The 14,344-nt window shown below is 35.9% G+C and overlaps 1 protein-coding gene across 1 annotated transcript in view; it reads right to left on the bottom strand.

Annotated features, from left to right (window-relative positions):
• The window catches only part of LOC118743370 (semaphorin-2A), a gene marked incomplete in the record, with an annotated part of 243,443 nt that overhangs the window by 30,049 nt on the left and 199,050 nt on the right, over positions 1-14,344 (bottom strand). The window contains 2 exon segments of the mRNA XM_036475994.1: positions 5,584-5,635; positions 13,725-13,812. Coding sequence (XP_036331887.1) covers positions 5,584-5,635; positions 13,725-13,812 — 140 coding nt within the window.

Below are 14,344 nucleotides of genomic sequence, written 5' to 3'. Positions count from 1 at the left end.
CAAAAACAAGGCATGAACAAGTGCAGGAAAAGAAAAACTACGTATAAATAATTGCATAAGTAGCAGCAAAAAAATGAGCAAACGAAAGGGCGACTCAATTGGTCAGCAAGCAATCGAAAATGCATAAGCAGGCAGCCAAGCGGCAAGTAATAAGCCGCCATGAGAAAATGGCAAAGAATGCGTGCATACACACAGCTGCAATGGACAGAATTCGAGTCGAAGTAAAAAGTGGCATAATGAAATAAAAAAGAGCTAAGAAATAATAATCTTAAAAACAGAGACGAAGAAGTGTAAAGGCATTACCGAACGTTCCAGCGGCGTAGGATAGCTGCGCGTTATTTACATGCTGGCGCACACATATACAAATATACATGCATTCGTATGTAGTATGTGTGTGTGCAAGTCCTTTAATGCCTCCGCAAAACATAGGAAGTAATTTCGGCCAGTTGCTGGAGCACCTCTTTTTCTTCATTTTCCCAAACGACTTGGATATTAAAGTATCGATGGGCATTCAGCGCATTACGAACAGCGGTGGTGCATACCTCCAGCATACATATATATGTATGTATGTGTAGATGGGAAAATAACGGTAACGGCAGCAATATTTAAATGCTTGTGGGTGTAACCGTTGTAAGGTCGCAGCTTGTCTTGTGTCTTCCGGGCAATTTGCGCAATTTGTGCATTTTGCATTGAACTGCATTTGCACTTTGTAGTTAAGCGCATTTTGGCAGAATAAATTATAGCAAGTTTCCCCCTCATTCTTTATCTCTGATGCTTCTCTGGGGCAAATGCAAATTTGATTACAAATTGTTAAGCAAAAAGTTAAAATATGTGAGTTATTTTGAAATGCGAAAAGTGCAAGCATTGAATGCGATAGGTGGAAAATTTATGATATCAAGTGAATGGCGCAATCTTTAAAATAAAAGATGTTAGTTTCGTTTTAGAACAAATTTAAACGTTTAAGGCGTTAATCAGCTTTCTGTTGAAACGTGATTGATAAAGAGCTTTAGTTGAGTTTAGTTTGAACGACTTCGAGGGGGCATCGCAGTGCAACAGCCTGGGATTCTTAAACGTAGTCTCCTGCCTTCGGCAATTCATCGGCCTTCTCATTGTCTTCAATGTTCCTATATTCCTAAGTCCGGAAACCAAGACAAGAGATGTACTTATTTACGCAAGAACTGAGATTCTCTTTTACACTTCTGGACTAGCTGGGATTTGGTAATCGATGATGCTAGTGCTAACAGAGCCGCTTAGCTGTCAGAGTATATTGTTGCATTCTTAATTCTTCCGATGCCTTCTCCTATAACCTTACAAGATTCAAAGATGCCTAAGACTTCCGCTTGGAAGATGCTTGCCATATTCCTTAGATGGAGAGACAAGGAGACGCGTTCCACGGAGTTTACACCTGCCCCAACACCTCTGACCGTCTTTGAACCGTCAATGTAGAAAGAGATTGCCTCTTTATTGGCCACTCTACCCCTCCTCCACTCTATACTGGATGGGGTTCTCACATTCATGTTTTCGAAACTGAGGTTAGATACTATATAGTCGGTCTTTTGTTGTGATTGTGTTTCGTTGACGGTCGTTCCGTGCCTGAATTTACGTGTTCCTCCTGACTCTCTTCTTTTAGGTTGAGATCAATAGGGATTAAGTGTAAGATTATTTTTAACGATTCTGTCAGGCAGTACCTAAATGCGACCCTTATTCCTGTGAATAGCATAAATTCGGTCTTATCTTGGTTTACACTTAGCCTGCTTTCCGTGGCCCTAACGTGTAATTTTTCCAGTGCTCTTTCGAGTATTTCGCTTACACATCATCGGCGTACGCCATAACTTTGGCACCCCTTTTGTTGAGGTATTTCAGTTTGCCGTTCAACGCTACCCACAGCAATGTAAAAGAACGCCTCCCTCTGGGGTATCTCTACTTCTACTCACATTATGGGTCAGAGACGCAGTTCCATTTGTAGCGTGAATTATTCTGTTGTCTAGCATTGAATGTATCCATCTGCAGACACTGTCATCAACCCCTAGTTTCTGTTGGGAGTCTACAATGGTGCTGACTTCGCTATTATTGAATGCGGCTTGAATGTCAAGAAAGGCTGCTAGAGTATATATTACAAGACCCAGGTCTCCGTGGATCTTCCGTAATGTACGCATGCTGAGCTCTTGAAGTAGTCACTTCCCCTAGTGGCGGTCTTAAGTAAAACTAGGAAAGGCTTAAAGGTCTGAAATCTTCTGCTGTTTCGTGTTTCTTCCTTCCTGTCTAAGGAATGAATACCACTTCCACCCTTCTTCAACTTTTTGGAATGTAACTTAGAATGACTTGGGTTTGAAAAGTTGCATCTAATCGGAAAAAAGTTATATTTCCTATTGGTTAAGATCTTTTGGGCACTTTTCGTAGCCAAAATGAAGCAGTTTGCCATTTCTTCTCCAACTGGCTTAAGAAATCAATATTATTTTACTTCGTAAATATTACCTTCAAGTTATTATTTGCGCTAAATCTTTGACTCTATCCTTAATGCTGTTTTTTTTTTGTTTAAGAAATGGAACCTCTTTTTCCAACAAAGCCGGCATATAACTACAGAATTGATTTTTTTCCGTTTAGTCATCAAGGCAAAATCAATTTTCCTGCTTACTTAATAAAAAATTTTGAAGCACACCAAAGAAAAAAGAAAAAAAAAAAACAACGAAACATGTACAAATTTCCGCACGTAGCCCAACCAATAAATGGCATTTTCAAAACGACTTTTCACGGGCACACATACAATTAGAGAAAGAAAAAAAAAAACATTAAATACCAACACATTTTCAAATGCTCAGCCGAATATGCACGCAGAAATATACATACATACAAACATACATGCATATGTAATGAAATAAAATTGTTCAAAGAAATTTTCGATTTACAATTTTGTATTCAATACACTGCTGCTTGTGTCTGTCTGGCCCCGTTGGCTGCAAAGCGGGGTGTCGCCAATGTTTACGAAAAATTGCAACTCCCTCTACCAAAAACCCCAGCAATCATTTTTGTTTTGGCTGCTATCGCTACTGCATTTTTCACAAGCAAGTAGGGAGTATGTATGTACGTATGTATGTGTGGAGGTAGTGGCAACGAAAAATCGAATTAAATAAACAAACGCGTAACGTGAGCAAAATACCAAATGATATTTTAAATGACGGCACATTCAATAGCATTCGATAGTATTATTCTATTTTTTATTTAACTTTGTAATATGTGCCGTATGTTTGTGTGTTTCAATCGTAGTAAGTATACACGCTGCTATTCGTATTAGCTGAATCGTTGGTGAGTAAAGGTGGGAAGCGGAGCGAGGCCAAAAACCATTTTACATGTTCTGCCAAGCGATTACATTCCTTTCTGTCGCGTGCTCGAACTTATATTTATTTTGCCTATTCTTTTTCATAAATTGTTGTTTTTGCATTATTAAATTGTTGCTTGCTTGTAGTAGTAGGGTGCATCGCCGCAACGTGCCGCAATTTTACTTATAACGTTTGTTTGTGTGTGTTCGATAGAAATTTTATCATGATTTAAATAAAAGCGAAATATTTGTTAAATAATCGAATGTTTTGTGAACATGCTTTTGAATTTACATGCGTACTACTTAGTATATGTATTTACATCCAATTGGTAATGCAGTTCCATATATTTTAATCTGTGCATATAACCATTTTGTTGATGCCATGGGCCATCCATTTTATAATTCTGGGCTTCTTTGGTTATTTCCTATTCAGGTTAAGTGGTAGTTGTCAATTGGGGAAACTATCGGATATTATTGAAGCTGTTCTTTGTGAACTTGAACAATAACCACTGCTCATTCGATGAAAGTCTGCGACCCAATCATGGCGCTGTAGAGACGGCTAATATAAATCCGTGTGAACTCCTTAAGGTTGCTTAGGTGCGAGCCAAGGTATATGAATTTTAGCATTTGCTTACAAAAACTGAACAATCTACTACAACACATTGGGGGGATTTCATCTCATCATCCTCGAGATAACTGCTGCGTGAATAACGATAGGACAGCGACCTTTAAAAATCCCCACTAAAAGTGAGAGTGAGGTCTTGTTGCGAGAGTGAGGTGCTCCTTTCATCGCCCAGCATAAAATATGATCTTTAATAAGCATTTGTCATAGAAGATCGCCTCACAAATCCCACTGTAAAGCTTCGAAACATCAGTGAAAAATTTCACTGCTACCTAACTCGCTTCCTTTTAGTAAAACCCTAAAAAATTTCACCATAAAAGAACTCAATAATCATTAAAATCTATATCGGTTCAAGATACCCTCTAAGCCAATGCTTTTCTACTCAGCTGTTTTCCTACTGAATGAAATACTTACTCATCGTCAAAGTCTGCACAAGTCGTTCAGTGGGAATCGAGGTTTACATAAATCTAAATATTTTTTTCCAATGTATAGCTCAACCTGAGGCACTCTACAGTGATCTGCCAGACGAAGATTCAGCGAACAATTTTATAAGCCATTTGAGAAGTGGTAATGCTCAGCAGATATAATGCAAAAGTAAGCAAACAATAAACATGCCATACCTCCAGGCGCGCAAGCTGATATGTATTAGAACTACATACATTAATGTATGCGTGTACTTCCTTTTATGTTGCGTATACGCTACGTTGGTCTTTAACCGACAGCGAGCCAAAAGCAGCAGAAAAACGCATACACCGCTTGTATAGCGAAACCCAGAGAGCAACAACGGGGAATCCACATGTCTCGTATTGAAGCTGCTTATGGACGAATGCATTTCTTGATATTCTTCGAGCTGCAAATGCAAGACTCTGAGTCCGACAACACACTGCCGCCGCCTTGATTTCACTGAAAGTCGGTGTGCAGTTTGCATTTATCTGCATTTTGCTTAGACGCTTTGTATACGTTTTCTGAAATTCTCTTTTTTTTTAGTTATTTGTGTTGTTGCTACTTTTCGCTTTGTGGCGGCAATTCTCTGCGTTTGCATTCCAAACTTGAGTTGCCTTTAGCGGCGTCTGCATAACTTGAAAACCAAACCAAGCATATGCTGCAAATAACCGTTGAACTCTATAACTTTCTTTTCTATTCCATTTTTGCTTTTTTTTACTCTTTTCCCTTCACATTTCAACTTCAAATCAACCGCACTATTTCACTCTTTCAATTTCTATAACTTTCCGCTAACCACTGAAAGCAGGCACCTAAGCTTGTGGAGGGCGTGTTTGTACATGCGATATATTTCTCAATTTCCTTTTCGCTAAATTTCATTTTAAAGTATTTCTTTTCATTTTATTTTTTGGCTCAAGTGAAATGTCTTCCTTATTTGAGCTGCTTGATTCACTTCCTGTTGTGGCTTTTTTTTTTTTGTGTAGCTGCTGGCTGGAGCGACTCTGCAAGTACTTGCATAGCGGCTAAGTTGCTTTCGTCGCTTTGGGAGCGCTTTCACAGAAATTTTGCTTTGACAGTTTAGTTACTTTCGCTCGAACATAAGAAATGATGTTGCAAGCATTTTTATTTTATAATTTTTATTTTTATTTTTATCCAGGTTTTATACATTTTTTACTCCATTCGCGTATAGATTCTATGCACTTACCTCACAAATCGATTGACTTATATTTTGTAGATTTAATCGAAATATGCGATCCCTGCAAAGAAAGAGGAAAATAAGAGTTAGTTTTATGGGATTTAAAGTATTTACTTGTAAAGTTAAAGTTTAAGTATAAGGTAAAGTCTCGTAAATGTTTCCAGGGAGGCACCTTAAAATAATTTGCTTAAAAATAATATTAGTAGAATTTTTCGCCAACAAGTGAAGTACTAATTTGTTAACATATTCTAAATATATTAGGTCATTTCTAAATTTTATTCCAAGTTTTATTTGAGGCGATATTTTAAAATAAACAACATTGAAAGGATATGACTAATATAAAAATTAAAGAGAGAGTTCTGCAAAATTTAAGCAAATTAAATTTTTTTGCTCCCAAGGACGAATACGTATTAAAAATTTCCGTTCAATTATTTATATTTTTTTAACCTAAGAAAGTAATAAGGTTGAAATTTTAATTTAATGGGTGTAAATATATTAGTCCATAACATAAAATTATTTGAAATTAAATACATATTGCAAATTTCCCAAGATATTCAAGGAAAAAATTGTAAAAAGTTATGTGCAATACCTATTTTTTCTTAGGCACCAAAATATTTACTATTCTTCAATTGTACAGAACTTTCTCTTTTATGTGTTACCAACGCTGTGTTCTACATTGCACTGGACTTTTTAAATATTTTTTTTTTTAAATTAATGTGGGTCCTGGCTTTGCGGGTATATTGACTTCGGGATATTCCTTTCTCACATTCCAACTGCATAACTTTGATATAAATTTCTAATCAAGGATGCTGTTGATTTAGAGCGATATCATTAAAAAATTTATGAAGGAGCACAAAAAGCTTGTTTTTCTTAAAAAGCCAATTATAACTTCTGACATCGGCATTACCAAAAGTAAAATCTAAAGTAGTTAAGGGTTACAGCTGTACCTTCTTACGAATTTATACGATAAGGCTGATAAAATGCTCGACACCTTATAAACACCACAGGCTTAAAATTAAACTTTATTTTAGATTTTGAGACCAAGAAACCATTTTTAAATAAAGTTTCATTTGGTTAACAACCTTCTAAAACTGTAGAACATGACTTAAAAAACGTGATAGGAGACTTTTTCAGATTTCCAAGTTTATTTTTGGGATGCTCCAACAGTTCTTGGAGATCTAAAGAAATTTTAATAGATTTTTCGAGTCGATTCGTATCCTTTAGGTACCTGCAACGATTTTTGCGAAACTCTTCCGCAAGTTATGAAAATTTTCAGTGGTTTTCGAATCACGTCATCATTTCTCCGAGACCTCCTTGTTGGAACTCTTAGTCATCGTTTTTCGTGACCACTCGGAATTTTTTGTGACTTCGAGTATTTAACAGGAGACATTTAATAATTTATATACCAAAAGCTTTCAGCTACATTTATTTGTTTTGAAATAAAAAATTCTTACCTTACTTAGTTTTCAGTAGTAGGATAATCATTCAATTTATTTGGCACAGAAACGAGTATTATTGGGAGAACGACATTAATAGCCCAATTCTGTATAGGTGCAATATTTTTTTTACTGGCAAATTTAAACTTTTTCATATATTTTTCCGTTGAAAAAACGGTGACCAGAATTATTCACTGAGACATAATAGAGCCGTAAATTTTTAATTGTAAACCCCAGTTTTTATTTTCGCAGAAATATATTTATTCTGTACGGAAGTGTTGTACATTTATGCATTTAACCTTTCTCAAGATTTTTGCTATAAGAATTCACTTTCTATAATACTGCAAGGGCGTCTAATGTTAATTAAGGCAATTAGTAAACTTGAACTTCGAACTGACGTACAACAAATTGTGCCTATGCCAATGATAGCTAGGAAATGCTTAGCCATATTTCACGACTAGTGGGCAACAAATGACAACGGCGAGAACAAAAGAAGCGCGATTTAGCAAATGGTAGTGGTAAAGGCAGACCAGCAAAGGCCGCCAGCGACATTAATTATTTCGTTGTATTGTTTTAAGAATTATTGCCGACGGTCAAGTTGGGTGCATGCGCATATATCTTCGAAGCCTACCAAACCACCGAATGAAAGAGCGAGCGAACACAGAGCATAACTCAGAAGTACACAAAACGCTCAACACATATACAAATAAACACTTACTTACATAAGAGCTCAGCTCAACACAATACAGAGGCCAGCCAAGCGAACAGCCGAACTGATTTATAAGCGAAAGGTTCGGCAACGGTCAAGTTGAAAACTTTTTAATTTTCAACTTTTCACTTAACAAATTCCGAAAGTTTTGCGGTGAGAAGAAGTACAACTATGTATACAAAATACAGCCGCAACAACAATTTGCGCGCACAAGAAGTGCGAAGTGTTTTTACCCAAGTGCTTAACCATAAATTTTTCGCACCATTTTAAATTACATAAATTAGTTTTTGAGCGAAATGAATTTAAATTGAACAATAAATTGATTTTATATTGCGCTGGTAAATTGTTAATAAAAAACATACGGGAAAAAGCAGCTAGAAAATGTTAAAGTAAGTAAAAAAATAATTTATATATTTATATACATACATACAAATGAGGCCATGAGAGCAGACGTGGCCTAACCAATGATTTTTTTTTTGTGTGAAACATTTTAAAATAAAGATCGATTTTTCCATAACTTGAAATACGTGTTTTATTTTAAAATTTATCACATTTGAGACTATTTTAAGTAGGTAAGTAGAAACACTTTTTTTTGGGTTAGGGCACTTCTTCTCTTACGGCCTCACGTGTAGCTATACATCGGAAAAAAGTAAACATTCAAGCTTTTTAAGGATTTTGTTCCCACATTTTCATTGCCAAAGGGATTGCGCTCATGTACTCTTGAACTTCTTGATTTTATGTACACACATACATACATATGAAAAATTCTCTGCACTTCACAAATAATTTTTCGAATTCAGGACCAATAAAATGAAGATCCAAATTTTATATTATCATTTTGATGTTATGTCTGGCGGAATATGTAAACAAATATTTTAATAATAAATAAGGGAGTAAAAAATAAAAAAATAAAAATAAATTGTTTTTCTTATTAATCCTTTATGTTCAGAAGTAGTTAGTTACAAGTTAATTGATATCTAATGCAGAGGTAACCACCCTTGACCATTTCGCGGCCATCGCCATATAAATATAGTTAGCTGTCCTCAAAGAAAATACACAGATAATAGTGACCTTTAATTCCTTTCTAATCAACTTCAAGTTAACTTATAACGGGTGATTTTTTAAGAGCTTGATAACTTTTTTTTAAAAAAAAACGCATAAAATTTGCAAAATCTCATCGGTTCTTTATTTGAAACGTTAGATTGGTCCATGACATTTACTTTTTGAAGATAATTTCATTTAAATGTTGACCGCGGCTGCGTCTTAGGTGGTCCATTCGGAAAGTCCAATTTTGGGCAACTTTTTCGAGCATTTCGGCCGGAATAGCCCGAATTTCTTCGGAAATGTTGTCTTCCAAAGCTGGAATAGTTGCTGGCTTATTTCTGTAGACTTTAGACTTGACGTAGCCCCACAAAAAATAGTCTAAAGGCGTCAAATCGCATGATCTTGGTGGCCAACTTACCGGTCCATTTCTTGAGATGAATTGTTCTCCGAAGTTTTCCCTCAAAATGGCCATAGAATCGCGAGCTGTGTGGCATGTAGCGCCATCTTGTTGAAACCACATGTCAACCAAGTTCAGTTCTTCCATTTTTGGCAACAAAAAGTTTGTTAGCATCGAACGATAGCGATCGCCATTCACCGTAACGTTGCGTCCAACAGCATCTTTGAAAAAATACGGTCCAATGATTCCACCAGCGTACAAACCACACCAAACAGTGCATTTTTTCGGGATGCATGGGCAGTTCTTGAACGGCTTCTGGTTGCTCTTCACTCCAAATGCGGCAATTTTGCTTATTTACGAAGCCATTCAACCAGAAATGAGCCTCATCGCTGAACAAAATTTGTCGATAAAAAAGCGCGAAACACATTTCGAACCGAACACTGATTTTGGTAATAAAATTCAATGATTTGCAAGCGTTGCTCGTTAGTAAGTCTATTCATGATGAAATGTCAAAGCATACTGAGCATCTTTCTCTTTGACACCATGTCTGAAATCCCACGTGATCTGTCAAATACTAATGCATGAAAATCCTAACCTCAAAAAAATCACCCGTTAGTTAGATACATTTCCTGCAGGGTATACATTCGCTGTTCATGTGCAAGTAACGCTGCCGAACCAAAGCATTTGTTAACTATTTAGATGTCGCCCGCGTGGGAGCAGCAATTCATGTATACACATTCACACATCTTCTTGGCTTGTTCCGATATCCTCTTCCTTTTCTTTTTTCTTGCTTGTAGCTTTTTTATTTATTTTTTTCTATTTGAACGCATAATGCGGTTAAATTGTTCCCAACTGCAACCATTAATCTTCATTTCGCTGATGCTCCTCTTTAGGTATTTCCTGGCATTGAAAGGAGAGACAAGGAAGATATCGCCAGAAGTCGTGTTGCGCTATTTTCGCTAGTATATTTAATATGAAATGTTTGAAATGGTAAATGTGAAAATCTTTAGAGCCACAAGGAAAATATTCTTGCGCGTGACCAGAGATTTACTCGTACATATGAAAGCAAGTTGGGGTTATTATAATGTAAAAGGCATATGTATATGCATATGTATGCACGTGCCCATAAATAGGTATGTTTGTTTATATGTATCTATGAACTTTCTCCAACCTCAATTAATTAAGAGGATTTTTTTGGGAGTGCAAACAGTTTTGTATTAGATATACTCTATTTTTTTTCATTTGTTAACCGACTTCACAAAAAGGAGAAAAGTTATCAATTCGTCGGAATTTTTAATCTTTTTTACCTTACAGGTGGTCCCATATTAATTTGGTTTAAATCCGATCGTCGCATCATTAATAAATTAACGATAATCTTAAATTTTTATATAAGAATTGAAGACGATTTTGTTTTTTGCTTAAAAATTACATGTGTTTTATTTCTTTGAAGTGGATTATTTTTTAGCATTATTTAAAATTTTTAGTATTAGGTATTAAACAAGTTAAAAAAAAAATAGCAAAGCTCACTAAAAAATTTTCAACCCTTATCTTCGCTAGATTTAAAGAAATACTTATACCGAGTTTGGTAAAAATTGATAAATCGGCAATTTAAAAAAAAAAAATAAAATGTTTGTATCTTATTTCATTCTCAACGATTATTGTAAATTTAAAATTTACATAAGATAGCTTCAGTAGTTATCGAAATAGGTATCTTAGAGCCGTTTTCTCTTGTAGGTTTTAATTTATCTGTCCCTTAAAAACAAGTTTTGTTCTGAAGAAATGTGTTAGAAGGGCAGATAAATTTTAAACCCTGCGTGTGAAAACGGCACTTAGTTCTTGAATTTCAGAAAATTACTGTTATATGGGGAGTGATCGTAATTCTTTCTCAATTCCAAACATTTTCAAGCCACAACTTCGCTTGACTCATGGATTAAAAGAGAAACGCTCTCCTGGAATTCTATTTCTGATATTAAATCAATTATAAAGGGTCTTTGAACGATGAGAGATTAATTGGTAAGATATTATCAGGGGATATATGAAATTTCTTGTCCCTCTTAGGTTTAGAGATAACGCCGAGCACTTTCAAAAGTTGTATGGCATAGCCCCTGTCTTAGAAGTTTGCGTGGAAATCAGCGATTCAGTTTCGTGGCACCTACGCAGAGATATTCAGCTGAGAAAAATTATGCCATCGGAACCTGCAACTCTTTTCTGGCAAAACCAGGAATTGAAAATAAACTCCAATGAGCGTTGGCGTAGTATCTAATCAATCGGCACGCAGTCAGCAGTATAACCCTTAACATTTTTAAATCTACTTTTTCACACTTAATACATTTTTGTCAAGAACATATACATTTAGAGATAAGTTTCTTTGACTTTTAAACTACAAAATCGTTCATCTTTTTGCATATAAAATATTGGCGACAATTCAAAGAGTAACGAAATTTAAACCGAAATACATTATGGCGGCAGTGTCAGGAGTGGTCGTTAGAAAGTAACCAGATTCATTATGTTCTATAATTCATAATTGCGTGCCGAAAATCAAAACTGCCTATTTAGCGTCAGTTGACAACCAACAAAGTTTCTCGCTAACACGTCTGCTCTCTGGATGGGTCATTGTGGCTGAGCACCCATAACAGCGGATACATATGCCTAGATATATCCTAAACAGCGACTATTTAAAAGAGTACACCTCGCACACAGCAACATGCAAAACGTCCTAAAGGCTCTGCTAAACAGTTTACAAGAGCATTCACTTCGCAGTGTACGAGTATACTCTGATTTGGTGAAATTACCATCATTTTTCCAGCCATTATCAACCCGTTTATGACTTGAAACAGTTAATAGTGTTGTTGTTGTTGCCACCACTATTTTATAGCCTTTATAAGTTGTTAGTGGAGCACTTAGTGTTGTTGCTTATGGGGCATGATTTACTTTATAGTCTGGAAGCTGCCTCCATTTGACGCTTGTTAGGCTGCAATTAATTACTTCCTTTTCCACACTTCTACCCGCAAGTGGACGTGCGTTTGCATGCCTGTATGCTATTGTTGTTATTGTGAAATTTGAAACTGTTCAAAAATGTTTGAGGTTGCGCACATTTTGCACAAAGCGGACGCATATTTCATAATTCAACGTAAGAGTCAAGCGATGAGTGCCGATAGTAGGATGTGAATCGCTGAACAGCGAGAGGGGGAGGAGTAAGTAAAATGGCCGAATTTCAAATTCGTTAGGCAATGGGAGGGGCCACCAATTTATGTCAGTTAAGTTTGAAACATAGTTGGCAACGCTGTCGGCATAGTTAATTAGGAACTGATATGGCCCCCATTGGGATGCTGTGGGCGTTAACCTTGGAAAATCAGCTGGGAGGCTGAGTAGTAATTCCAACCATTTCTTAGGTAAGTATAATTGATGAATATTTCATTTTATGAGACTTTGAAAATAAGTTTGTAGACTTTTTAATGAGCATGCGGTATTTTTTTTTTGCGAACATGTGCGTGTATGAATAGTTTAAAGTTTTTTTAAATTTCCAAATTTAGTTAAAGTTAGAGTCATTTGCCGAAAAATTTGGGATTCTGATTTATTTATCTAATTTTTTTTCACAGAAAGGCTTAAATTAAGAGTGCTTGAAGGGAGCTATTATTCAAACTATTAATGACCAGGAGCAGTTTGAAGCTTACAAAATACAACTTTGAAAAACAACGAATCGAATATCCTGCGGTTTCTAGGAGCCATAATATAGCTATAGTTGAAGTGATGGCAGTGAAATTCGAAAAACATATGTATACAGCTTTATTTCTGTGACACGGCGAGTGGAGGGCAGTTAAAGACAACTCGAACGAGGTACTCCATTTAACTCTTTGTAAGACAAAACTTCAAAAAAGAGATTACCAGAACTATAAATATCTACAATTTTGTTAGGAACAATTAAAGTAAAGACTGACAGATTCATTCATATACCATAACTAGAAACAAAAAAATATATTTCGACGAACTGGCATCTAACCTTCTCCTATTTGTTGCGAGAAGTTACCAGAAAGCGTTCACGTACTCGGTTCTCTGGCAAAGTAGGGGAAAAGTGCGAGAGCAAAAGAGAACCTTTGTCAGAAGTTGTAAAATTTTACCCGAAAAACTTTCTTCGCTAAAATCTGTTCAATGTTCAATGATAAAAGCAGCCATGTAAATAAAAAAATGGCGTCTACAGTGGATCTGAAAGTTTTGCCAGTTTTTATCCGGAAAGCGTTCCCTTACTTTGACTTTTCTCTCTTTCTCTGAGAGCAATTTTCCTTTTTCACAGTTTTACATGTTTTATTTTAGTTTACGAACGCAACTTTTTTCGCATGACCCGCATTTAACGGTTTTCCTATCGTGTATTATTTACGGTCACCCTAAAAGCCTTAAGGTTTCGAAAAATCTCTCAAATTTTGGTTATTTTATACATATTTTAAGATAGGAAGAAAGATTTTGAGTATGCAGTTTTGTCGCCCATTAAATTTAAGCATAACCCTCTCTCTCTTATAATAAATACATAATTTGCATAAAAATCTAAGCAGATGATCATAGTACTTACATGGCTCCCACATATAGCGCATTACTGTTTTCATCGAAGTAAAATGTTTTGTAATGTAGCGGCCCACAGCTGAAATCTTTGACATGATCTGAAAAAGTCGGAAGCAAAAATTCAATATTAAAATCAGCAAATATGCAAGATACATATACTTATATTATCTAGAATAAATATCTAAATAATTATAAACTTTTTCTTGGTGGCAATATTTACATAATAGATATCAAGCTAATAGGCGTTACCTACAAAAGATTAAGCGAAAACTGCTAGGAAAATGTCCTTAACTTTTACGCTTATTTATTTCTTTCTCCATATCTTTTGACTCGTTGAGAACAATAAATTTGTTCACTAATTGGACTGGCTGCAGGTAGCTAATTTCTGTGGCATAATTCACTGGGCAAAACAGCCTGTGGCCAGTGGCAATTGGACACACACGCACAAATTGGCATCAGTGTCACTTTCGACATAAATGCCACTTACAAACACTTTTGCTCAACATGCTGTTTTTTTTTTGGTGTTTTTGTACGAGTATTTGTTGTGCAAGTCCATGTGGAAAAGAGTGTACGGCTATTATCCGTGACCGCGGCACCAGTCCATGCCATGACCAACAACTGGGTTCATAC

This window comes from Rhagoletis pomonella, unplaced genomic scaffold (assembly GCF_013731165.1).
Source record: "Rhagoletis pomonella isolate Grant_MI unplaced genomic scaffold, Rhpom_1.0 Rhpom_scaffold_00007, whole genome shotgun sequence".
In the NCBI taxonomy this organism is placed as follows: Eukaryota; Metazoa; Arthropoda; class Insecta; order Diptera; family Tephritidae; genus Rhagoletis; species Rhagoletis pomonella.
The sequence above is the reverse complement of the archived record's forward strand: the minus strand, read 5'-3'. Positions and strand labels throughout refer to the sequence as shown.